Consider the following 27,906-nt stretch of genomic DNA (forward strand, 5'->3'; position numbering starts at 1 on the left):
TTTCAGCTTTTCAATCATTCATTATCTTCTAAACCAAATCCGCACAATGCATACGACAAAATTATATAAATGCAAATCTCTTTTCTTTTCTTTCTAATACTTTTTCACATCTCTTTCCTTTTTCAATTCACATTTCTTTTCGGTTTTAAAAAAGACCACATCTTTATATTTTTCAAGTTTTTTATCATTCATTACCTTCCAAACCAAATCAACATATTATATGTAGAAAAATTGTATAAACATCAATCCCTCTTTAAATTTTCAACTTTTCAACTTTTCAACTTTTCAATCATTTTTCACCTTCCAAACCAAATCAGCATGCTTGATATACTGTAATTACTCTGAGCACATGCAATTGAGTTTAGGAAATGAGTTTAACATATGTTGATAAGTCGTGCTTTTCCAATATATTTTATTTAATCATATGAAGTAACTAATTACTTTTTATTGACCTGGAAAACTTGTAGGATTGATTGAACTTCTATAGAAATATCTGATGATATAAACAATACTATAATACATGAGAGGTGGAATTGATTTTTTGTTCCTTTGGCACCCTCTTGATGAATATTTCAAACACTTCGTTTATGTATGTTAGGTAGCTCTGAAGTTGACGTTTGGGAGGAATATTTAAAGTCATGGCCTGTTTTGTTCAAAAGCCTATTTGGAAAAATAAAAAAAAATGACCAAGAAAACAGAAATCATACTTTGTTGGACCTAATGAACATTATGTTTAAACTTCAAAAACTATGGTATGGGGGGGCGACGTTAAAAAGGGTTTAACAATGATGACATTCTAATTTTTTGTCTCGGCTGCCTTATATGGAAACTACTACAATTTGAATAATAACTTTTAAAACTAAATTCTATTTAATTATTTTTTTATATATTATTTTCAAAATGTTAGCACATGAAATTGAGTTTATTTTATTAATTTTTTTACATTATTTCAGCAAGCTGGTGATGCAAATGAGCGAGAGTCTCCTTTAGGTACAAGACAATCATATGGTGGAAGTAACATTTAGGGAGTTTATGATATTATTTTAGGATAAAACTATACCTAGTTTATTATGAATTGAGTAACATTTCTTCCTTTGTAACTACTTCTGCAATGAGATTACATTGACTTCTAGCCTATTCTGTTGTAACTATACAATTGTTTTTCAATTTATTTTTCTAAATTCCTTCTTACTTAGGAACTTTTGTTCTATGGTATCATTTTTTTATTATGAGGAATCAGATTTGTTTAGTATTTAATAATTTTAAAAAGAATTTAAATTTACTTAATTTTGAAATTGGAAAAAAAACGATATTAGGTGTATATTTTAATAATCATCAAACAAAAATAGTGTAAAAAATATAAGTCTTTTGTGATCAAATAGTTGAAAATAAAGGATGTTAAAAACTCTCACAAAATAATAGTCAGTAATAGAGGAGGTTTTTACCCTCCGTAGAAAAACCTCTGCAAATTGAATGTGATACCAAGGGTCGCAGAAAACTCCCGCAGATAGATTGTGGCGACTCAAACTGTGGCGGTTTGAAAACCCCCAGAAATTATTTTGTGAAGGGTAAAAACCCCCGCAAATCGAGAAAAAAAACCTCCACTAAATAACCTTTTTTTGTAGTGGCATAATATATGTGACATAATTATATTGACACAAATCTCCCCACATCTAGTCACACATTAAACAACATATATAAAATATCAAACATCATACTCTTAGAGTTTACAGGATGTAAGTCACCAAAAGCAATTAATGTTAGAGTCATTATTCACCCAGACAAGACATTGATATTACGTGTAAATATTCTTTTGAGTGTCATGAGAGACAAAACCTAGCCATGCTGAATTTGGATCACCATTTCTAGCAAAAAAAAAATTAGAAAAAACAAGCAGCAAAATACAATCTCTCCAACTACAGCTCCAATAACAACTTGACCAATTACTTGTAATTATTTCAAAACACAAGATTTGTTGGTCATAAAGGCAACTTTCAACATATTGTCAAAAATTATTGATCAAAATATTAATGAGATCTTGTAATTATTGCAAAACACAAGATTTGTTGTTCATAAAGACAATTTTCAACATATTGTCAAAAATTATTGATCAAAATATTAATGAAACCTGACCCGCCTCTTGTATTAAATTTCTTTTAATGACAAGTTCTTAACAAATAGGTGTAAATGAATGTTTAGTTTCTTCTTAGATTCAAAACAAAAATTGATAGAATCATTTATCACCTTTCGAACTAAACCAGTACATTGTATATGATAGAATTTTATAAACACAAATTCTCCACCTCTATACATCACTTTATTAATTTCTTACTATTTTTTTTCATATTTCTTTCTTATTCTTCCTTTTCCAAGTCTTAAAAGACTACATTTTAAATTTTTGTTTTCCAATCATTTATCATCCTTGAAACCAAATAAGCACAATGTAGACAAAATTGTATAAAAATAAAACCCTAACCTTCTAGTTTTTTTAGCTTCTCAATTATTCATTACCTTCTAAATAAAATCAGAACAATATATGGTAAAGTTGTATAAACACAAATCCTCCCACCTTTATTTATCACTTTCTTTCTTTTTTTCTAATTCTTTTTCATATTTCTTTTTTCTTTTAATTTTCATTTCTTTTCGGTGTCAAAATAGACCACTTCTTTATATTTTTCAGGTTTTCTGTTATTCATCACCTTTCAAACCAAATGAGGACATTATGTATGAAAAAATTGTATAAACATAATTCTCTTCACCTTTTTTCTTTTACTTTCTTCCTTTTTTTTCTTTTTTTCACTTTTCTTTCCTTTTCTTCTTTTTTTTTTTTGCATTTTTTTCAAGTTAAAATATACCACACCTTCAATTTATCAACTTTTCAATCATTTTTCACCTTTCAAACCAAATCAGCATAATGTATGTGACATGATTGTATAAACACAAATCTCCACACATTTATCCATAATTTTTCTTCTTCTCTTTCTAATTCTTTTCTACATTTATTTTCTTTTTCCTTTTTATTTTTCTTTCTTTTCCAATTCAGATTACTCCATCACCATTTTTAACTTTTCAATCATTCATCACCTTCCAAATCAAATCTCATTGTATATGACAGAGTTTTATACTTGTCTCGTAAACAATTAAGTTTGTCATATTTTCGGTTAGATATGTTGTTAGTTCCAAGTTAAACAACATATAAAATATGACAAATTGCTTCTCCTTGATATTTTCAGGATGCAGGTCACCATAACTAACTGATGTAAAAGTCATTATTGACCAGTACATTGAGTTTGCATAGTAACTGTAAATATTCTTTTGAGTATCATGAAAGACCAACCTTAATCACGTTGATTTTAGATAACCATTTTAGAAAATAAAAAAAACAAGCAGCAAAACACAATCTTTCTAACTACATCTCTAACCATTACCTGACCAACAACCTATAGTTATTGTATAACATAGGATTTGTTAGTCATAAGTCTCCACATATTGTTAAAAATGATTGATCACAATGTTGATGAGACTAGATTCACCTCTTTTATTTCATTCTTTTCAATGATGAGTTCCTAACAAACAAATAAGTAAAATAAAGTTAATTTTTTCCTTAGATTCAAAACAAAAATTGATAATTTTGTCGACTAAAATTGTATTTGTCCCAAAAAAAAAAGTGTTTTGATAATTTTATGGACCAAAATTGTATGAGAATATTTTTTACTTATTTTTATTCTCTTTTTCATTCCGGTCAGAATAAATCACATCTTCACATTTTTTAGTTTTTTTAATCATTCATCAGCTTTTGAAGCACATTGTATATAATGAAATTTTATAAACACAAATTTCCCACCTCTATATATCACTTTTCCAAATATTTGGTTCTTCAACCATTTGTCACCTTTCAAACCTCCACCTTTAGGTATAACTTTCATCATTTCTTTGTAATTGTTTTCCACATTTCTTTCCCTTTGTTCTTTTATTTTCTTTCTTTTTCAAGTCATAATAAGCCACAACATGTGATTTTTTAATTTTTCAATATTCTTTGCCTTCCAAATCAAATCAATGTATATGCTAAAATTATATAAACACGAGTAATTTTAAAAATACTAAAAATTATATTAGATTGGTTAAAAATGCAACTGATATGATATGCCTTCTTTTTTATCCAAACATCAAATCCTTTTTTTCACTTTTTGTAAAGTTTAAATATATTTCAATAATTCTATATTTACAATTTATTTTATACTTACATGTTATCTCTATATAATACATATGTGTTGAGTATTTAACAGGGAGATTTAAAAGTGATTTAACTTAATTTATATGAATAAATTAAAAATAAAATAAACATAATTTTGAAGTTAGTCCACCTTTGTTTTTATCATATACGAATATAATTTTGTAAAAACAAAGTTTCAAACAAAAATAATAATTATTATTAAATATCATCAGTATGAAGTCAATGAGTTATGCTAACATGATTTAATCTTATTAAGCCGACTACAATTTTATGTGTATTTTATTTTAGACACAATAAGCTTTTTCAACATGTCACCAAGACATCAATAATAAAACCAATCCAAAAATTCATAAAACTATATGATCTAGTGTAAAAATAATAATGTCGTCTAAATCTTATGTAGGAAGCAAAATATATGATCCATCATAAATAATTGTTTTCTATTTATAGGATTTTTAATAAAATATGTAAATTTAATTTCTTAAATCTTAGGTAGGAATAAAAAAAATCACATGTCCACTAAACGAACTAAATTGTACAGCCAAAATTAGTCATGTAAAACATTTATTAAGTAAGAATACAGACAATAAAAATGTGAAGCCTATAGATTAAATTTAACATAATTATTCTTATACTTGAAAATTATGAAATGAATTATTTCTCAATGGAAACTTTTTCCCTATCAAAATGAAAGATGAAATAAAAATATAAAACAAATTTTTAATTTATTTTTTAAATTAAGAATATTTTTTTCTTCAAAAGCGGTCCGTCTAGTACAGGTTTATCTAAACTGCTGACATCTGTTATGAATTAATATTAATATATTATAGTTTGTTGATTTAAAATTATAATTTCGAACATAGCTACCGCCGTAATCCTTTCAAGAATTACACATGTCATGTTTCTCTAGGGTTCAAAGAAATTGATTATATAACTAAGGATTTTAATTTTTTCATGTCTTCTCATTCATTTTTCATCTTCAAAAAATTTTAAGAGATAATTTATTTACATGGAGTATTAAATTTTTTCTAAAAAAACATGTTATCTGGATAAAAAATTTGAAAGAAAAAATATAATATGTTGAAGTAACTAAGTTAGTTTAAAATACAGTCCCACTTTCTGATTTTACATAAAACTTATAGTTTAAATTTTATATATCTTTAAATTCACCTGTTTTCAATACGTATTTTCTTATTAGATAAATTTTAGTTGAATATATAATGAATTTCATTAAGAATAAATATTGTTGGAATAACTATATTTTATTACTGTTGATTATAATTTTTTAATAAATTTTATATTTTATTTAAACAATTAACATTATTTTTTATTGTTATAAACTATTATCAATAAATATTTTTTGATTCAATATTAGAGAAAATATTTTTTAACATATATAAATTATATTTGTTTTTATACCATATATCATAATTATTTTTTTATTAATGTATTCAGAATTTTTTTTATCACCTCATTATAGTTTGTTAGTATTTCTTTTTTCAAATATTAACTTCGAAATTTTTTACATTTTTTTACTAATGTCAATTAGAAAACATTTTAGCTGACATTGATGAACAAGACAATTAATTGAAAAAATCAACTAATAAAAATAATTTCAGCTACCATCACAAAAAATATTTTCTGTCAATATATTAAAATATTTTTGAAAGACTTTGATAAAAAAAATAACATTAACTAAATAATAATAACTAAAAAATATCATCAATATTATTATTTTTTTTAATTATTAATAATTACTTACATTTAAATATTTTTTATATTTAATAATAATTGAAATATTTATTTAAAAAATCAAAATTATACAAACAAAATATCGAAATATAACAAAGATCCATATACTTGCACTAGTAATATCCACAAGTTTATATATAATATATATATATATATATATATATATAGGGGTTTGCTAACGCGCGTACGCCTCGCCTGTTTTTCAGTTTAGCAATGTGTACCGGATTTTAGTAGACAAAAATACCCTTATATATCATGGATTCAAGTTTTAAGGTTAAGGGTATTTTAATAATTTTCATTCTCAACTTAAAAAAAAAAAAAGAAACCCCCCAAACCCTTACTCACCTCTCTCATTCCTCTCAATCCTTTCTCTTTCATCTCTCTCACTCCAACCTTTTCTCTGTCATCCCTACTGTAGCCCTAATTGAAAAAATCAGAAACACTTGCCTTTAAACAATTTGTCTTTCTAAAGAGTTGAGTCACATATTCACCTTGAGGCAAATGTTCATTCAAGATCTCTTCAATTTCACCATCTTCACTAATTTCTCTAATTTCATCATGTGCATATGTTGAATCATCATCTCTAAAAAAATCCCTCCAGGCCAATTACCAATTCTTTCGGATGTCATTATGCTTGTGAAAATTAGATAAAATTAGATAAGACAAAAATTATAAAATAAAAACTCATTATAAAATCATTTTTTGTAAGAAATTGTTTAACAACAAGTATTTCTGATTTTTTCCAGGTCAATTACCAATTCCTTTATACTTGTGAAAATTGGATAAAATTAGATAAGACAAATTATAAGATCAAAACTCATTATAAAATCATTTTTTTGTAAGATTGTTTAATGGCAAGTGTTTCTGATTTTTTTAATTGGGGCTACAGTAGAGTGTTTCTGATTTTTTTAATTGGGACCACCGTAGGGATGACAGAGAAAAGATTGGAGTGAGAAAGATGAAAGAGAAAGGGTTGACAGGAATGAGAGAGATGAGTAAGGGTTTGGGGTTTTTTTTTTTTTTTTTAGTTTTGAGAATGAAAATTATTAAAATACCCTTAACCTTAGAACTTAGAATCCATGGTATATAAGGATATTTTTGTCTACTAAAATCCGGTACACATTGCTAAAATGTACCAACTGAAAAACAGGCGTACGCGCGTTAGCAAACCCCATATATATATATATATATATATATATATATATATATATATATATATATATATATATATATATATATATATATATATATATTACATACTATGAAGGCCATTGAAGAGCATGTGATATTGAACAGCTTTTGTCTGCAACCTACACCAGAAAATATCCGAGAATCAGTTCATATTTAAATGTGAAAAAAAAAAAGTCAGAATGAATGGCATATTTGCTATTTCACAAACCATGGTGCCTTTTCATAACAAAACAAGCATATAAGACCATTATCAGTTTCTTCTCTGCTACAAGCTATTCTCTCAATTTTCTCTCTTTCTCTTCTAAGATTTATCAGTTTCACAACTCGGCTAACATGGGAAGATTCCCGTTTCTTTTGGCGCTCTTCTGCTGCTTCCATGTTGTTGCCTTCTCCTTTGGGGATGGTAAGCTACAAAACATTCGCATATTTTGATTAGATATATGGCAGCACTGTATAACATTAACATATATTATTAATGGTCGCAGGATCAGTAGTAAATGGAGAGTTTGAGGTCGGCCCAAAGACACGGGACATGAAGGGCACGGTGGTGACTGGGGGACCCCACGCCATACCTGGGTGGGAGATCTCTGGCTTGGTTGAGTACATAAAATCACGCCAAATGGAGCTTATGCGGTGAGGCTTGGCAATGAGGCCTCTATTAAGCAAAAGATAAAAGTGGTGAAGGGAATGTTCTATTCCATAACGTTTGTGTAGCACACACTTGTGCACAAGAGGAAAAGCTCAATGTGTCTGTGGCTCCAGACTGGGTGGTTCTCCCAATGCAAACTGTGTATGGTGGAAATGGTTGGGATGCTTATGCATGGTCCTTCCAAGCAGATTACTCTCTCTCAAACATGGTTTTTCATAACCCATGGATGGAAGACGACCCTGCCTGTGGACCAATCATTGATTCTATTGCTCTCCATGCTCTCTACCCTCCAAGACTAACTACCAGTATGTCCACTGAATCACTCACATTATTCAAATTCTAGTTATACTTCTTATATTAAATCAGTAATTTCAAGATCAAATTCTATACTTTGAAGAAAATCTAACATGTTTTCTGACACCCAACAGAGAATGTATTGAAGAATGGTGGGTTTGAAGAAGGACCATATGTGTTTCCGAACATATCATCGGGTGTGCTTATCCCACCCAAAATTGTAGACCTAAGTGACCACTCTCCCCTACCGGGATGGGTGGTGGAGTCCCTAAAAGCTGTTAAATACATAGACTCGGAGCATTTCTCGGTTCCTGAAGGGAAAAGAGCCGTGCAGCTGATAGGAGGAAAAGAAAGTGCCATTTCACAAGTGGCCAGAACCATTCCAGGCAAAACCTACGTCCTCTCCTTTGCTGTGGGAGATGCTGGTGATTAGTGCGAAGGGTCGTTGAGTGTTGAAGTATACGCAGGCAAAGACAGTGTGAAGGTGCCTTACCTTTCCAAAGGCAAAGGTGGATTTAAGCGTGCAAGTCTCATGTTTGTGGCTCTTGGTATAAGAACGCATATTGTGTTCCTTAGCACCTTCTACACAGTGAGAAGTGATGACCTCGCTTCGCTGTGTGGACCTGTGATCGATGATGTAACCTTGATCAGTCTCCGTAAACCTTAGGGAATATACCACATTTGAGAATTAGATAAACCAGCTTATGAATCAAATGTAGAATGAATACATGGCTTTTATATATGGCGTCTGTGGTATTGTATTGCTTTTGCCTTTTGTTGGCTTTAACACGGGCAAACAGTAATTCAAAACACTGTAGATTGTCCAACAGCATTTACTTCAACGTTGTGGTTACGAATTTCATGACTATAATCTATGATTGTTCCTTATCGGGAAGGTGGTTGTTTCTATTCGGGTCTCACATCGTAATCAAGTAGCCAGATGAGGCTTGATGCGCTGATTAAATTTGGACTCCATTGATTGATGGAAGAGTTTTTTATGTTATGTCCTGTCATTTGCTGATACATCTTCTACTATTTTTTTAATGAGTTAGAGTTATATGACATGTGCATCATAACTTCACATGATCAGAGATTGTGAATGCCAATAACTTTAATTCATGTGGATCAGTGACTTTTTCATTGTTGATTTCATTTGGTACATACACTTCCTATTTAATTTTGTTGGTTTTAATGTGCTACTATAACTTTGTCAATTTCAAACTTTGTAAATAATAGGGTTGGTTCTTCACTGTCAAGATCTTCTTAAACTTAATGCATTTATGGTAAGCATATTTTGAAAGTTATCAAGTTTAATCTTTTTCCCATACCAATAAGTAGATCATGAAACAATAAATTAAGTGTGGTTACTAAAGTGTGTTACTGTTGGAAGGCAATGCATTGTGTAATGTCCAAAACGAGAAAGAGGAATAACTATATAAGTAATGTTGGTGACCTCTTATTTATATTTCTAAAAATAACATTACAAAAATACCTTTCGTCCTCACATTTTGCTTACATAAAAAGAAGACGATCATATTTTAACACCAATTTTTTTTCAAATCATTTGACATTATTTTTCATTATTTTTTTCTAGATATAAAAATTCATTTTTTAATGATTATTTTATCTTTAAAATGAATTTTTAAATTATTATTTTAAGTATAAAGGTAAAATAATCATTAAAAATAAATTTTTATATTTGTAAAAAAATAGTAAAAGATAGTGTAAGTGCAAACAAATTTTGGATGTGCAAATATCATTGTTCCATACAAAATTATCAAATGGATGTCAAAATACAAATGTGTTCGATGATGTAAAACACTATAGTCCACCGCCAATGCCAGACAAAAACATATATGTGCTAGAATCATAATTCTATCTTCAAACACTCATGCACCTACCAAATCTTCTGCATCACACCATCACGAACGGAAACCATCTCAAGCACGTAGTCATTGATCTTCATTGTGAATATGAATTGCAAAACTCTTGTGCATGCGAAATTCCTAATCCTGTATTGAAAGTTTTTTCAACCCTTCCCCAATCATTTTTTTCCAGAAAACTCACAAAAAAATCATCATTTCTCAATTTCTTTTCATTATTAACAATCATCTATCTTACGCACATTTCATTCATCAATCTGGATTTTCTACCACCATTCCCTTCACCCATTCCATAAACCTAGTCATCATCGTCATTTTTTCACCATTACAAATTCCATTCTTCATTCATCATCATTTTTCAGAATAAATTAAAAATATTTCTCTAAGATGGTCGAATTTCTCTTTAAAACGAGTTTCTTTGACATTATTGAGCTTGTCTCTGGAATTATCAAACTTCTTTAGGTTATCGAATTTTTCTTTAGAAATTGTTAATAACATCATTGACGTATCTAAAAAACATGAGTGAACCCTAACGTTTATGAATAAAAAGAGAAATGTTATGTTATAATTCACTCTTTAAATAAATTATCATTGTTTCATAAGAATTATTCCCATCATGTACCTTCTTTTGTTAACCATTTAGATGACATAATGAAAAAAATTATATTAAACAAATTTTATTAAAATAGAAATCAAAATTAAATTAAAGAAAATTAAAATAACATTAAATAAAATTGACGAAAATAAAGACAAAATAATAATTAACTCTAATTTATTAAGAACAAGTGAAAGTTATCAAATTAATCCAGACTTAAACTTTAATTAAACTTAATAATAATTAAAATAATTAACTTTTTATTATCAGGCTAAAAACTTTAGGTATATGATTAACGTTATTAATATTGTTTATTTTGTAATAAATAAATAGGAAGAAGTAGGGGTTGGATAGGCCGTGGCAGTAGGTAGGATAACGTGCAAAAGCAGTTGTGAGGGTGGTGGTTTGAAATTTGAAAATGAGATTGAATCTGTAATTTAATCTAAGGGTGGAGAATGCTGCGTCATGTTGACGCTGGGAGAGACGCTCTTACGTCTATCTATAAATAAGCTTGAAAACTCTTTCTCTTAAAAACCCTCGCTCCGTCTCTCTTCTCTAACCTATTCTCCCACTGCTTCAAAACGACACAGTTCTACTGTCCACACCTACAACCTTCTCTCCGTTATGGTATGATGCTTTGCTTACAAAATCACTTGTTTTTCAAATTTTCCTGTAGCTTTTTGATTCAAATTGGATCTTTAATTTCCAGGCTTTGCCCAATCAGCAAACTGTGGATTACCCGAGTTTCAAACTCGTAATCGTTGGTGACGGTGGCACAGGTCAGTTTTTCTTTTTTCTCACTCTTATTAGGGTTTGCGTTATTTCGCAATAGGTATTATCTGTCAGGTTTTCCGTGTTCTTTCGTAACGATCTAGGTTCTTTCTACACTAAACAGATTCGGTATCGACTTATTCATTACTAAAAGTTTTCGTCTGTACAGGAAAGACAACGTTCGTGAAAAGGCATCTCACCGGTGAATTTGAAAAGAAATACGAACGTGAGAATCTTTTCCTTATTTAGTCTGTGGCTAATGATTTGTGCTTGTACGTTCGTTTTTGTATTCGATTATCTCATTTGTTGTCATGGTTTTGTCCCAATCAGCGACTATTGGAGTCGAGGTTCACCCATTGGATTTTTTCACTAACTGTGGAAAGATTCGCTTCTACTGTTGGGATACTGCGGGGCAAGAGAAGTTTGGTGGTCTCAGGGATGGATATTAGTAAGTTCCTTTTCTGGTTTCTGCGTGAACTATTGGCAACATGAATAGCATACTCTTTGGTATTCATTATGCCATGTGCGACTTTGTTATTTCAATGTTTACATGTATATGATGTGTGTGATTATCTGCACTCAAGGGGGAAATGGGAATTTGTTATATTTGAAATTACATTCTTTCTTCATCTATGCGTTTCTTGCTTCTGAGAATTACTTCTTTGGGCACAACATTGTATTTTTTTTATATTTGTTTTAGCATATTTTTTCTTTGGCATTGATTACATGAATTTTTTTATTAACGGCATTGAGGTTTTTTGCGTGAGAATTACCTGGCCACCTGCTTCTGTACTGTTTGTATATGTTGGAAATATAGCCTTTAAAAATTACATTGAGATATTTAATTTGTTTTGTGGAAATGTTTATGTAATCTTTTATTTTACTGTGATGTAAAACTCCTAAGCTTCTTTCTCTCTCTGTCTCTCTTTGATCCCTCTATGTGCTTTTAACAGTATTCCTTATATTCTTTATACTGCAGCATTCATGGGCAATGTGCGATTATCATGTTTGATGTTACTGCTCGATTAACATATAAAAATGTCCCTACCTGGCATCGTGATCTTTGCAGGTTCGTTAATGAAGTCCTCTAAACCATTTTGAATATGTTGTCTCTAAGATTTTTGGAATTGTATTTGACATCTTGGGCGATTTCTGCCAAATGATTGTTCAGGGTCTGTGAAAACATCCCAATTGTTCTTTGTGGTAACAAGGTTGATGTCAAGAACAGGCAAGTGAAGGCAAAACAGGTTACTTTCCACAGGAAGAAGAACTTGCAGTACTATGAGATCTCAGCTAAGAGTAACTACAACTTTGAGAAGCCATTTTTGTATCTTGCTCGTAAACTTGCAGGGTAGAGCCACTGAACTTTCATTTCATGTTTTCTATTGATTTACATTTTAAAATGCGTATCAACTTATATTTTGCCACTGTCGTTTTTGCAGTGATCCTAACTTGCACTTTGTAGAATCTCCTGCATTGGCTCCACCTGAAGTTCAAATTGATTTAGCTGCACAACAACAGTAAGCCCATCTGTCATTATGTTTTATGATTGCCAATTTGCGTTTAGTTAAAAATGCTTTATCAAACTGGATTGTAAAAAGTGAGGAGAATTGTTGTTTTGTAAAAAGTGAGGAGAATTTAGGTTTAATCATGGGGGGCATGGGAACTGTTTTCTTCCCCATACTCCTTCTCTGTCAACATTATCATCCAAACAAAGTGAATTAATTTAACCTCCCTATCGAATATTTTAAATTCCCCAAATGCATTGCTTGATTCATAAAGGTCTTTATAACTTAATTGTTCTCATTTGATATGATTGTTTCTTTCATCTTAAATTTCCTAAATTTATGTATTGGTGACTTTTGCAGGCATGAAGCTGAGCTTGCTGCAGCTGCCAGTCAGCCCCTTCCTGACGATGACGATGACGCTTTTGAGTAGAGAACGAACTAGTGTAATGTGTTTATGGAATGTCATCCTTATTTTTTGTTTTGTATGCTCTACTGAAGTGAAGTGATTTTGGGGCTGTAGTGTTACATTTTTGGATTTGAATTCGATATCTGAATTCAGTTATTATCCGAGATCATGCGTTGCTTAATTTTAATATCTTTTACTATATTGTGGGTGTTAGAAAGATGTGGATTGATTGTTTCAGACAATTTTGTCTTTTTAATATACGAGGCTGTATGCGATCCCATCTGATTCAGTTTTCGTCCAACAAGAGTGAAAAATTGGTTGCATTTCAAAGTAAACATTTGTTTCTAAACTTTAAACAAATTGCTTTGTAGTGGTACTTCTCCCTAATATTGATTAGATTTATAGCAATTAAAATAATGGGTCTGGTGGTTTTTACATATTTGAATTTGAAAGGGTATAGTAATTATTTTTTCAGACACATAAAGGTCTGGTGGTTTTTACATAAATTTCTTAAATTAGACTTTTCCTAATTTATGGTTGGCTATATTTCTAAACTTATTTTGGAAGAAGATTTGAATTCATGGGAAACTGATTTATAATTAAACTGCTGTTAAATTATAATTTAAAATAATAAACATATAAATATTATATTATTAAGCTATAAAATAATATTGAAAGAATATATATATATATTCTTACAATAAGAAAGACAATAACGGTTGTGAACGACTTTTAATATAATTTGATATCAAAATTGTCCGATGGATTAAAATTATTTATCACTATTTTTCTCGATAATTGTCAAGTCCATGACGTTATAAAAATTAGGAAAGATACAAATAAGAAACACGTGACTTTTGGACTACATATTCACCACCCCATCTTTTTCCTACACTTTTTCAGTAGCAAGCCTCCTCCCCTGCTTTCTCACTTTCTCTTAATTTCTACTTTCGTTAACAAAAAATATAACGAAAAAATTTGATAGAAAAAGAAAAAGAAAAACTGAATTAACTATTTTTTTATTCACTTTTTATTTTGTACTCATACATATTTCTCTTTCATTGCATTACAATGTAATTTTAAACATAAATTTTCAAGTTTGGTTATTTAAAGACAAGGAATTGGGAAAGAAATGTTTAATAGATTATAATTGTGTTAACAGGAGTGGAAATTAAGAGAAAGAGAGAAAGTGATAGTGGAAGGTGGTGACTTGCTGTTGAGAGTGAAACGAAAAGTGAAAGTGAGAGAGGATTGAAATTAGGATTTTAAAAAATAAAACATAAAATCGGTAAAAATAAAAAGAATAAATTTAGGATTTAAAAAAAAATTGAAAAAATGGAGAGAGAAGATGGTACGGTAGAGGGAACATCACTCTTCAGTATAAAGAATATCTAAATTTAAATATTACATAATGAATTAAAAAACAATTTTTTTATTTAATGATATTTGTAAACGTAAGTTTAGACTCGTTTTCACTACTTTGGTTTTGATCGCATTTTAGTTTTAAAAAAAGTGGATAGATTGGGATAATTGCATAAATAGGATTTTCAGTGCCGTTTTCGTCAAACGGCGCCAAATGAAGTTCAATTCAAATATTTATATATATAAAAGTGCAAGAAGAAATAATGGAGGTGCAATAAGAAGTACCCAATTAATTATATATAAAGTCCATTTAATTGAAAAACAGTAGTATTAGACCGGAAAGGCAAAGTCCAGTTGGAAGAGGTGCGTGAGGTTAACGCTAAGAGGGTCTTGGAAGAAACGCGAACTTTTATAAACCCTTGCTTTCTTTGCTCTGTCTCTCTCTCTCTCTCTCTTTCGGTCACAGCTTTCACTATGGTTATCCCTCTCTTTCACTCTTTTGTTTTTCTCATTTTTCTCTGTTCATTCGGTTAACACTAATGTTTGCGTCGCAGGCTTTGCCTAATCAGCAAACAGTTGACTACCCGAGTTTCAAGCTCGTCATCGTCGGTGACGGTGGAACAGGTGAATTACCTCTTCCTTCTTTCCGGTGATCCACTTTCGTTCTTTCTTGATTCAAAACCGTTAGGTTTAGGGTTTGACGTTATTTCGCAATATATATTTTTTGTCAGGTTTTTTGTATTCTTTCGTAACGATCTAGGCTCTTTCTAATAAATAATTTCGCCATCGACTTCTTCACCACTAAAAGTTTACGTCTTTACAGGAAAGACAACGTTCGTGAAAAGGCATCTCACCGGTGAATTTGAAAAGAAATACGAACGTGAGAATCTTTTTCCTTATCATTTATTCTGTGGCTAATGATTTGTGCTTGTATGTTCTTTTTTATTTGCGATTATCTAATTTGTTGTCATGGTTTTGTCCCAAACAGCGACTATTGGTGTGGAAGTTCACCCGTTGGATTTTTTCACTAACTGTGGAAAGATTCGCTTCTACTGTTGGGATACTGCGGGTCAAGAGAAGTTTGGTGGTCTCAGGGATGGATATTAGTAAGTTCTTTTCTGGCTTTTGCGTGAACAAGAACAGCAGACTCTTTGGTATTCATTATGGCATGTGCGACTTTGTTATTTTAATGTTTACTTCTATACGATTTTTGTGATCATCTGCAACCCAAGCGGGAAATGCAAATTTGTTACATTCTTTAGTGCTTATAATGAAACAGCATTCTTTCTTCTGTCTGCGTGTTGCAAGCTTTCATCATCTATGCGTTTCTTGCTTCTTACATTAGAGTTACTTCTTTGGATATCAAGATTGTATGATTTTTTATTTGCTTTATCATATTCTTTCTTGGGCATTGATTCCATGATTTTTTTATTATCTGCATTGAGGTTTTTGCGTGAAAATTACCTGGCCTCCTGCTTCTGTACTGTTAAATCTTCATGGGGATGACTTGGATATGTAGGAAATATAGCATTTAAGAACTGCATTGAGATATTTAATTTGTTCCTTTTGGAAATGTTTATGTAATCTTTTTCCTACCGTGATGTAAAACTGCTAAGCTTGTTTCTCTCTCTCTCTCTCTCTCTCTCTCTCTCTCTGTGTGTATATATATATATATATATATATATATATATATCCCTCTGCTTTTAACACGGTTCCTTATATTCTTTATACTGCAGCATTCATGGACAATGTGCTATTATCATGTTTGATGTTACTGCTCGGCTAACTTACAAAAATGTTCCTACCTGGCACCGTGATCTTTGTCGGTTCGTAAATGAATTTGTTAAAGCCCGTTTATCAGCTTCATATAAGTTCCGTTTACATCAGATCTGGACATTTTCTGCCAAACTGTTTTTTCAGGGTTTGTGAGAACATCCCAATTGTTCTTTGTGGTAACAAGGTTGATGTAAAGAATAGGCAAGTGAAGGCCAAGCAGGTTACTTTTCACAGAAAGAAGAACTTGCAGTACTATGAGATATCTGCAAAGAGCAACTATAATTTTGAAAAGCCATTCTTGTACTTGGCTAGGAAACTTGCAGGGTATCTCCAAAACTGCTAAATTTATTTGCTGTGCATATTATAAGACAATTACAATGTTAATACTTTTCTACTAAAATTATACTACTTGTGTCAATTTTGCAGAGATCCTAACTTGCACTTTGTAGAATCTCCTGCGTTGGCTCCACCAGAAGTTCAAATTGATTTAGCAGCCCAACAACAGTAAGTTACCTGTCCCTAAGAAAATTCTGATTATTTACCTGCAACCTTTAGTTTTTTAGTCACGGCTTCTCTAGGATGATGAAGTAGGTTTACAGAACTGCATGATTACATTTTGAATTTAAGGATGGCCTAATGTTTTGTCGTCATGATTTATGTTGTACTTTTAGTTTCTATAAGAAATGTTCACAAGTTGTTTCCAACCGATCAGACTGAAAATATTATTGTCTTTGGTCATCCATAATTGTTCGTTTTAGATTTTTTATAATGTATGAATTGGTGGCTTTTGCAGACATGAGGCTGAGCTTGCTGCAGCTGCTAGTCAGCCCCTTCCAGACGACGACGATGATACATTTGAGTAGAGTAATTGTGCGTCTGTGGACCATTTCCTTAGTAGTGACCGGTATTTGTGTATGCTACAATATATGTTTTTGGGGTTGTGTATTATTGACATTTTTGGTCGTTGATTTGAGGTTTCAAATTCAATCATTATGAGGTGTTTTCGATTGTTTGTTTGGTTATCACGTTCGGCATTCCGGTTGTTCAGTGTGTTTGACGCCCGACAAGATACATTTTGCATTTATGGTACGCCTTAAGGTTTATACAGTAATCACTTTATATTTTATCTTTGGCTTAATACCCTATTTTGTCCCTAGTTTCGTTCGAAAATGTCAAATTAGTTCATCCTTTAAAAAATGTGTCAATTACGTCTTAACTTAATAAAATTTGCATCAATGAAATCCCTTCCGTTAAATCCGTACAAACGGCGTTAATTATTTTTCTCTTTTTTCTACTTAGATAATTAACGCTGTTTGTACGGATTTAACGGAAGGGATCTCATTGATGCAAATTTTATTAAGTTAGGACGTAATTGACGCATTTTTTAAAGGATGGACTAATTTGACATTTTCGGACGAAACTGGGGACAAAATAGGATATTAAGCCTTTATCTTTCAAGCAAATCTGGTAAATATTTATAACTATTTATTTTGGCTGATTTTTGTTGGAAATTCGAAATGTCATATTTGATAGTCTTCAATGCCTTGTAATTTTCAATAATTATTTATACAATCTAATAATGTAGGCAGTATCCATAGTATATGTGATGATGAAAATAAATTTGATTAAGTCAATTATGAGAGATTTACAATTTATGATATTATATTTATACATAAAAAAAGAAATCGATTATAATATGTATATTAATATTTATATTTATAAATAAAATAGAAATCGATTATAACATGTATTTAATATTAATATTTATAAATTTAAAGAAGCAATCGATATTATAACATCTATAATCACCTCATGACCTGACACGTCTGATTATAACATCTTATTTTTATCACATACTAACATGGGAATAAAAACAGGAAAAGAGACTATCTGTCATTGTGAAAATGTTTTTTATCACATCAACAAGTGAAGAGCTGTAAGAGCTAAACTTTTATGTTTTGTGAAAATGTCCGCAAATGTAAAAGTTGTAGACTATCTGTCATTGTGATTACAAAGGATACTAAACTCGAGTAATAAAATGTGTGGTAGACATTCACTAACCTTCATATGTTCCTTGAATTAGAAGTTATTTACAAATAAAATGAATTAATTCCTTATACACCCAGAAAGCCCTGTTCAAGTATCTCGACTAGTTTAACCACGTAAGGCGGTAGCCTCACATACTAAATTCCTTATACAATTTGTCTAGTTGCCCACAACGTATATCAAAGTAATGAATTAATTTTATAGTCATATATCCCGTTCCCCACCAATGAGAAATGACAGAGATATAGATTAAATGTGTTGGAACATCCAAGAGTAGGACAAAAATCTAAAAGAAATGAAGCCATTTCCAATGCTAATGAGACATTGAAACTATCTATATATTCACATAATTTACAGAACCAAAGATGTATACGTTTCAAGTTTAAGTTTCTTAAATACTTCAATTCCAAAGTCTGAAAAACTTGGGTGGTTGAAAGGTGGTATTCAACACGGGCACCCTAGCTCAAAAGCCAAGAAAAGATGTCTTCGGTGATATCATCATCCTCGTCTCGTGTTTTTGATGCCATCAATGAATGTGTGTTTCTGCTTCAATCAGACTCGGTTGAAGTTCAAGAGAAAGCTCTTCAAATGCTGGCTTCCATCACGAAGGTCAGTTCCCAAAACAGAACCTCACTGGCTCAAACAGAAGGAGCCATTCCAACAATAGCCACACTAACAAACTCTTCCTCTCCCATCATCCAAACACTTTCTTTGTTAACCCTCTTCAACCTATCCCTCAACCCAGATCTGAAGCAATCTCTTGCTGACATGGAAACCATTTACTACCTCAACTCCCTCATCACCAACTCATCATTTTCCCTCGACTCTTCCAAACTGGCCTCCTCATTGGTTTGCAGCTTGGCCATGCATGACAAAAACAAGGCCAAGTTTGGGGTGGCAGGCACAGTTCAGTTGCTAGTGAAAGCAGTTGAAGGGTGTCACGGTTCTGATGCGAACCACCTTCTGAGTTCTCTTGCTGAGCTTGTTCATTTTCATGGAAACTGCACTCTGGCAGTGCGAGCCGGGGCAGTGGCAGTGCTGCTTAAGGTGGTGAAGGGTACTGATAACGAGGACTTGGCAGGAACTTCTCTCGCTGTTCTCAGTCTCCTTGCGAGGTTTGATGAAGGGTTGAATGGTTTGAAGAAAACGGATGAGATAATTAGAGTAATGTTGAATGTGTTGAAGGGTAGGTCTCTGTTGAGCAAGGAGGGTGCTGCTGATATCCTTATTCGTCTTTTTGATGACAGTGAAGATTGTGTCACTGAGGCTTTGATGTTGCCAGAATTTTCAACCGTCTTGGCTGATCTTTGTGTGAGGGGTTCGGTGAGAGTTCGTGACAAGGCGGATTTGTTGATGAAGAAGATGGCACAGATGAGCTTGGATTCTGATATGGAAGTATGCTCCCTCCATGGTTAACTCGCTAAATTTTTATTTTTCAATTTGCAATCTTTATGTAATTTAGACGATTGAATTTTATCATGACAATGTTGAGCCATCTCTTCCTTAAACTGGAGTTGTTTGATTCGAAAAGAAATTTGTTTATGTAATCTTATTGACTAACTTTTGGCTTCAAATATCAGTGTTGGCTTGGAATATTCAATTTTGTGTTTAAATTCAATTTGATAGAAATATAGAAATAAGAAAGTTAAGTAATATACAGCCAAGATTGTGTTAAGCTCTTCTTCTTAAAGTGCTAGGTGAAAAATAATGTGAATACTTTATATGAATTTGATTTATGCTTTATTGGCATTTACTAAGTCTTCCGATGACTATAAAAAATGTATCAAAATTAAAAATTCATCTTGATGAGTGACTCGCATGATGTTGAGTCTTAATGAAAAAGTTGAGAAAGAAAATATTTATGTCGTAAACATATAATTCAGTCCTATATATTAAAAAGCCAAACATTAGGAGAGGTTAATAATTTAATTTAGTTATTATAATTTCATTTTAGGGTCAAAAGATACTCTCTACAATGGAAATAGAAAAATGTAGTATTTGAGTCAAATTAAATATTTTTTTATTTAACTTATACCTTTCTCTAAATTGCGCAGTATAAAAGTGATGTAAATTTAAGGGGTCGAAAGATATAATATAATTCAGTATAAGAGGTACCATGTAATTTATCTAAGCAACATTAATTTAGTTTTTAAAATTAATAAATATTATAATTTAGTTCTTAAAATTGTAAAAAAAAAATTAATTTCATTGCGAAAAATTGATAATATATATTATTTTAATCCTTTCAAAATTAAATGACATGATTTTACCTTCCAAAACTATAATAATAAATAACATTATTAATACAAAATTATTTGGCACTCAAGTGCTAATATTCCATGTATTATGCTAATTTATGCAAAAATATCATCCAATCTTTCAAAGAAACAACCTACTCCAGCAATTACTTTTTCAAGTTTAGAAAAAGATTATTTGAAACTACTTAAAAGATAAAATTGTTCGAATTAAAGTGATCTTTTATATTTTTAAAATAATAAAAAAAGTAGTGTAAATAGTAATAAAAATTTTGTTACCATGATCTTAAAACTTTGTATTGCTAAAAATTTAAGATTTCACGTCCCATCATCTACATGCGACATTACCCATATCTTACTTCTACCACAAATACCGACATAGGAATCAACTACGCATGTAACAAAATACCTTTTTGAAAATTATCAAAAATACTCACTTATCGTTTTATTCGCTATTGTCATGTCTGGAAGATCTATGATTTGCCATGTCACAAGAATAGTGGAGACATCAAAATTAAGAAAACAAACTTAACTTTCTGCTACTATATCACAAACTGCATAAGCAATTCCTTGCTCAACATCATCATCTCGTACTAAATAATTGTCGTTAAATGAAAGTTTAGGAGTGATTTAGTAATTTACATGCTTAATTGAGCGACACAATTGCATTATAGTCCACAAATCCAGGATAGATAAACTGGTTGGTTAATAAAGAACAATATGAAAAAGCATGAAAGAGGCGATCGTATCTTGCGCTAAATTTGTTAATGGGTAACTGAATGAATTTAGCTTAGGACAATAGATATGAATAATAACTGTAAACATTTATAGCACTGATTTTCGATCTTAAAGCACATTAAGAGAACAGTAATAACTCTAAACACTGATGGAATGAAACCTATATTGATTTACACAGCACGGGCTGCAATCATACAAAATTTTAACAGATTAACTTAACAGCACATAATGGCATCAAATAAATACTGATTTAAGATGATCAGACAAATTCATATACCGAAATCGAAGTCAGACATACACGCAGATAAAGAGGCAATCCAAAATATGCATAAGATTTGCTTAATACAACATCTTCCCAGGTGCTTCGGTTCCACAAGCCTTCTTGATTTGCAAAAGCCAAAACATTGATCAGCTCATCAAATGGGATTCAAATTGTCCACGTAAAAACTACACAACTAGAATGACCTAAATGAATTTTAGAAAAAAGTGCAAAGGATTAAAATACAGGGAATTATGTCTATGAATAGCCGATATTTTTTTTTTCTATTCCTATATATAACGGTTCAAAATAGACAGTTGAGAATCAGAATGATCACGTTGCAAAAGTTAACAGAATGTCACCAACGGATCTCATTAGCGATTAGCACGTAAACCCAACAAACAATATAATTTATTGGAGACAAAAACAATGAGGCAAAAAAAAAAACAAATTTAACCTCAATGAGAATATACATAGAAAATGCTGCTCCATGTCAAAGCAATCAATGGATACATGCTCAGAAACCACTATAGAAAGAAAAGAGGAAATGAGCTAATTGATTTGAGTATGACGGGTGCATGCGTATTCCTATGTTACTTTACAAATTCTTAGGATACAGTCAAATTTCCATTAAAAAAACTACTGCATGGAGTATTTTTCCCAAGACCTGTTAAAAACATTGCTAACCTGTTGCCATTATATGCCATTTTCATCAATTAGATTTTTTATAAGCTCGAGGAAATTATAAGATCCAAATCTAAGAAAGTTTAGAAAAATATGCGCACTAAGTGAGCAGTTTAAAAAAGGTACAATAAGACGGTATATAATGGGCTGACCAAAACAATTATGTACATTCAAACAAGTAATTTAATATTAGTCCTTTAGGATCAAAGCCTACAGAATTAGTCACAGTCTACAAGATACACATTTGCCGCATATTTAAGGCATAATTTAACTACTCAAAAAAGTGCTGCACAAAATGAAGAAGCAAAAGGAAAAACACAAGCGAACCAAGGTGTCCTTTCTTAGAGGACAAAGGTGGGCAATATAGACTAGTAAAAATAAGGATTGGGAAATGCAAATTGTACAATACACGCGGAAGAATAAGGAGATACAGCTGTCAGACAGTGGTGAGATGAAATTAGGGAATGGAGAGAATATTTTTGCAGACAGGATTAGAAAGTACATGATATTTGAGCAAACGACCCTAAAATAATTAGGTCAATAATGCAAATACCGAGATGTGAGATTTTTACCCGTTTGAAGTAGTGACTGCAAAGCACTATTGCAGCTGCAATTTGCTTCCATGTGAACACACCACACATCTGCTTATGCATAATGGAGAGGCCACGGGACAGAAATCCAGGGCAATTAGATACCTGATATGATATATAACAGATTCTGAACATCCTAGCATCATTTCTTTTTCCTCTTACAGGATAAAGTATTCAAGTAACAGTGAAGATAGTTCACACCGTATGCAAATAAATGAATTAAATTATTATTATCTGAATAATTGCACAATAAGACCTGCCATATGAGGATTACATCTGCAATTTAAAAGCGAGATCATGTTCTTGAATCACATGAGTGATATACAGTGGTCAGAATTTTCAAATCTCAGTAAGAAAATTATTGGTAGATGAGACCAATTAATTTGCAGAGAGAGGAGAAGCAAACCTAGTATCATATTTAGCCATTGGAAGCAAGGCATGCAAGCCTCCTACACTGGCCCTGGAAAATTGTAGTTGATTCATCAATAATAGTCAAATGGCAGAAAAGATGATGCCATAAAATAGATCGCTAATATATTTTATTCAAATTAAGCAATACTTCAGATTAAATTCAGAACTATAATCAAGCTGTACATGCAAATTCATGAAGTCGTTAATCATTACTTGGAAATTACATGATATACAAGTAGTCAGAGACAATCAGATGAATATCTCATATCAGCAAATCATAGCACGTGTAGAAGCTACGAACTCGTACCAATTGAAAAGGAAAAATTACAAAATCAAATGTCAAAGAGAGAGATTAAGAGACTAGCAAATACATAAAGAGTATAGCAACATAATTTCCCAATATAGAAATTTGAAGAAAAAATATTTATTCAAAAATATGTACTCTTCTTCAGAACCTAATAAGGCTGTACAAATGAGGGATTAAAATGTAAACATTTAAAAATTCTGACCACATGAACCTAAGTTCTTTATCTCCATCAAATGTTCATCATTTGAAATATTGAGTAAAATACGAAGGTTAGTCAATATTTCTTCTTTTTCCCAACTTAAAGGACCAGAGGCATACAAAACTTCTAGGGTACTGTGGTATGCATTCAACTCAAACCTATGAATTGTTTCTGCTGCAACCTCACTGGCAGAAGTGGAGCATCCTTTATCCACATCTCCAACATCTAGAGATTCTGCATCACTGCAAAGGGTATCTTCATCTTGGCAAGGACCTGCTAAGGTATCACTGGAAATTTTATTTGAGTTACTACTAATCACACTACAACTGCCAACAGAACTCAGATCACTACAAGAATAATCAGGTTCTTCAATTCGTTCAAGAAAGTGTGTTGAAACATTACAAGAATTCTCCTTTCCTGTTTCATAATATTTGTTGGTACCATTAGTAAAGGAAGTATGCATGCATTTTTCACCCATATTATTTTGTGGGTAAACAACAGCATGTACCTTTTGCAGCAAGGGGGCTGTAGTTACAGCTTTGAATCTTTCACACTCACCCATATTCGACATAGTCCTTAATTTTCTGGGATAAGAGGAGACAAAAGGGGACATTCTTTTCAACGTTAAAGATGAGACCACGCGTTCCTGGTGATCACTGGCATCTAATCCTTGAGAAAAAATATTTCGGCACTTATTTTCAGGCTGATCCTTGGAACTGTTAGAAATCAAGTTAGACTTCCCAACTGGTGACTTACCAGATCCCTGGAACAAGCACGAACAAAATATCAGGACATTGAATTCAATTTAAGTGTAGTCAAGGAGCCTCTATGAATAAACCAGAAATTCAACCATAAAGAAAGTTGTCCAAACTTTGGAGTATTAACTAACATTAAAAAAAAATTAAATCATAAGCAATTATGTTGAGCAAATAGAAATTTACCTTTGACATAAGAACCCATTGACCATTTTGAAAAGTCTGGCGTGCCCTCATGTTTACCTTGAGTACCGTTAACTCTTTGCAAGATACCCATAGCCTTACCAAGAAGAAATCTCCATCAATGAATTTCAAAACAGTGGCTGCTCTCCAAGAACCAAAATTGTAAACCTCCACGTGATCATTTGCTGCCCAATTCCCAATACCTTTAACTGGAGGGGGGGATGGTCTGATGGCATTCCTTGAAACTCTTACTATGCTAGACTCACTTGTTGTACTAGAACGGTTATACTGAACCCTGTACGTGTGCCCATTACCAGAAATTATTCGCGCACATCGCCATTCCACACTAGGTCCATCAGTAGAACCAGGTATCTCCACTTTGCTTCCCTTTCTCAATGTCATGGTGATGACTACTTCAACTCAGACACGAAGCTGTGGCATTGTACTTCTACGTTAATATCACAGAATAAAATAATGTTTATTTCAGATAAACTAGAAGGATTATAGACTATATACAACTCCAAGAAAATATTTAACAACTTCTACCAACGATGAAAATATAATCAAAATTAAGGTTTTAAACAGCCTAAGGCGGTGCCAAAGTCAAGGTTAACCGAATCTCTATCGCAATTCAGACCACGATTGTGAATGCATAGATTGCACTTGCCAGCAATTTTTCATCAGAAAACCATTACAACGACAATTCAAAACCTTGATCGGTGTCGCTAATCACCAATCAATCAAGTGTGCGTCAATCGAATGAATTCATAATATATATATATTGCTAATCTAAACAAAACAAATCTCCAGTAAAATTTGCAATGAAGGAAAAAAATCGTCTATAAAAATTGTCAACGCGATTAATTGAAAGCAACTAAAATCCTAAAATAGATGTATGTGGAATGAACCTAAACAGCTCTAATAAATGAAGATGATGAAAAATTACCTGTATCTACGATTCACGATGTGAGATCGCTTACAATATCTGAACTAATCGCTGCGCCTGTGAGTATCTTTGATTATGGAAAAAACGAACAAGTTAGGGTTTCAGAATTTCTTGTCAAAAATGGCATAATTGTGCGACTTATAGGCGCAGTGTAGATAAAAATAGCCAAATGGGCCGCAAATCATTGGGCCATTTGCAGGCTGGGTACGGTGTAATTTATATTTTTTAAGAAAAATAATTTCTAATTCACTTACTATATAAGTTTTGTTTACTATATCAAAAACCAACTAGTTTGTCATGTGTTACTCCCTCCACCACCACACCTTTCTCCCTTCACCTCTCCAACTCTTTATAAAAAAAATTTAATTACAAAATTAACCTTTTTTACTTTTTAACCTTATTTATTTACTGTTCTAAAATCCTAAATTTCTATTCATATTCACTCACTCATTTTCACTGCACACCCCATCCCTTTGTTCACTTTCTCTCAGATCCGTTTCCATCCCCTCCAAGATCCGTTCCCACCCCTCCAACTCAAATTCGTTAAATCTATAATAATATGTTTATTATTGAATTATACATATGTGTGTATGCATCCATATGTCCAACATCACCCGTTAAAAGAAAAAAACAAGACAATACGGTGCCCAGCCAGAGCGGATATATCCGGGTTGGTTCAGGGTGATACTAGTGGGAATAGTGATATTTGCCAATGAGATTTGTGTACCTAATTTCTGACAATGATATTCATGAAAAAATTGTTCTTGACCACTATGATGCAACTGCCTAAAAACTCCAGATTAATTATAATGATACAATGACCAACTCATTTTAGAAGTTTCCTTTTTACATGGGCGATGCATGTTTAATAAAAAGTAGATTAAGCACATGTTCCCATATGCATACAACAAAAAGATTACCTATTTCCAGCTCCAGTTCCTGGTCTTCATCGTCCTTTCTTCAATAGCTGAACCATTTTCCAATGCCTCGGGAGCTTTAGCATACCTTTTAAGAAATTCTTCTTCTGTTTCTTCATATTCCTCGGTTCTAGAGTCCTATTTAAGCAAACAAACCAACCAAAAAGAGAAAATGAGGAAGAGAACATTTTAATCACCTGTGGGGAAAGATATGCATATTGATATGCTATAAGTACAAATAATAATAAAAAAATGAGATATATGAGGAGTGCTAGCAACACTTTATCCTATATTAGGAAAACTTTATTGAAAACTATAAAATATTGAGTGAGGTTCATTAAATATGGAGTGACCCACCTTAAACATTGTAATGACTGAGGAACCAAAACGGAAGTCGACATCCGTTTCACCTTAAACGGATGTCGATATCCGTTTCACCTTAAACGGATGTTGACATCCGTTGACGGATGTTCATATCCGTTTAAGGGTTTTCACGTTAATTTAGGGTTGATTACGTACGTCGACGCAGTGCATCTTCATCCCCTTTGCACTTTCAAACACCACTGAGACTGAACTTTGTTACCGTATAACACTTTCTTCCACCACCACATGCAACCTCTCACTCACCACACTCTCGTACCACAAAGAAAGGAGAAAGAATTCACACAATAAAAAAGTAACAATGAGAGCACGAAAGTATAACGTAAAAGAGGATGAAGAGGTATGTCGCTGCATGTGCGTAGAGGATTAGAGTGGGTAAAAATTATAAAATATTAATCCTAAAAGTAAAATTTTAGTGAAGGATAAAGTAGGAATAGAGAGATGGAGTGAGGGGTAAAAAAGGAAGGGGGTGGTGGAGAGAGCAAGCGCTGGTGGTCGAGAGAGCAACACCCTAATATTGATTATCATCAAATTTTATATTTTATATTATTTATGCCCATCAAGTAATTCTAAAATATATGTAAACCTACCTGAGCTATACTAATTAATAAAACTTGATTGATTGTAAAAATCAAAGGTTTATTATCTATTTATTTATCTATGGCTTAATTACCTACTTAGTCCCCATGTTCGGAGGTAATTTGCTGTTTAGTACCCGGTTTTAAAAATGTAGGCATTTGATACCTATGTTTTGAAATTTGTATCAATTGAATCCTACCCACTTAACGCCGTTATAAATCTAACGTTTTTCTGA

General features: G+C 31.9%; 4 protein-coding genes and 1 pseudogene across 12 annotated transcripts; 4 read left to right on the forward strand and 1 right to left on the reverse strand.

Moving 5' to 3' along the window:
• Positions 1-7,436: 7,436 nt before the first annotated feature.
• Positions 7,437-9,009, forward strand: LOC124830411 (protein BIIDXI-like; annotated as a pseudogene). The gene is made up of 3 exons (XR_015784547.1): positions 7,437-7,580; positions 7,663-8,131; positions 8,255-9,009. The product of XR_015784547.1 is annotated as a protein BIIDXI-like (transcript).
• Positions 9,010-11,067: 2,058 nt separating this feature from the next.
• LOC124830404 (GTP-binding nuclear protein Ran-3-like) lies at positions 11,068-13,482 on the forward strand. Its single transcript, XM_047304101.2, has 8 exons — positions 11,068-11,225; positions 11,308-11,377; positions 11,539-11,595; positions 11,700-11,817; positions 12,349-12,438; positions 12,541-12,720; positions 12,812-12,889; positions 13,238-13,482. The coding sequence occupies exons 1-8, from the start codon at positions 11,223-11,225 to the stop codon at positions 13,305-13,307; spliced, it is 666 nt and encodes a 221-aa protein (XP_047160057.1). The 5' UTR covers positions 11,068-11,222; the 3' UTR covers positions 13,308-13,482.
• Positions 13,483-14,985: 1,503 nt separating this feature from the next.
• LOC124830403 (GTP-binding nuclear protein Ran-3) lies at positions 14,986-17,433 on the forward strand. Its single transcript, XM_047304100.2, has 8 exons — positions 14,986-15,122; positions 15,200-15,269; positions 15,469-15,525; positions 15,634-15,751; positions 16,382-16,471; positions 16,566-16,745; positions 16,848-16,925; positions 17,215-17,433. The coding sequence occupies exons 1-8, from the start codon at positions 15,120-15,122 to the stop codon at positions 17,282-17,284; spliced, it is 666 nt and encodes a 221-aa protein (XP_047160056.1). The 5' UTR covers positions 14,986-15,119; the 3' UTR covers positions 17,285-17,433.
• A 1,514-nt stretch (positions 17,434-18,947) lies between these two features.
• On the forward strand, positions 18,948-19,883 carry LOC124830410 (uncharacterized). The gene has a single exon (XM_047304113.1). The coding sequence runs from the start codon at positions 18,948-18,950 to the stop codon at positions 19,881-19,883; it is 936 nt and encodes a 311-aa protein (XP_047160069.1).
• A 1,723-nt stretch (positions 19,884-21,606) lies between these two features.
• On the reverse strand, positions 21,607-25,940 carry LOC124830401 (uncharacterized). 8 transcript variants are annotated; one of them, XM_047304097.2, is made up of 6 exons: positions 25,795-25,940; positions 24,852-25,280; positions 24,069-24,673; positions 23,400-23,453; positions 22,976-23,098; positions 21,607-21,838 (listed from the first exon to the last, which is right to left on the reverse strand). In XM_047304097.2, the coding sequence occupies exons 2-5, from the start codon at positions 25,248-25,250 to the stop codon at positions 23,002-23,004; spliced, it is 1,155 nt and encodes a 384-aa protein (XP_047160053.1). In that variant the 5' UTR covers positions 25,251-25,280; positions 25,795-25,940; the 3' UTR covers positions 21,607-21,838; positions 22,976-23,001. The 8 variants fall into 8 exon arrangements, with proteins under 8 accessions (XP_047160053.1, XP_087963239.1, XP_087963238.1 ...); XM_088107113.1 differs by having other exon boundaries at positions 21,607-21,841; XM_088107112.1 differs by having other exon boundaries at positions 21,607-21,915.
• Between the last annotated feature and the right edge of the window lie 1,966 nt (positions 25,941-27,906).

This window comes from Vigna umbellata, chromosome 2 (assembly GCF_029865625.1).
Source record: "Vigna umbellata cultivar VRB3 chromosome 2, Vumbellata_1.0, whole genome shotgun sequence".
NCBI lineage: Eukaryota > Viridiplantae > Streptophyta > Magnoliopsida > Fabales > Fabaceae > Vigna > Vigna umbellata.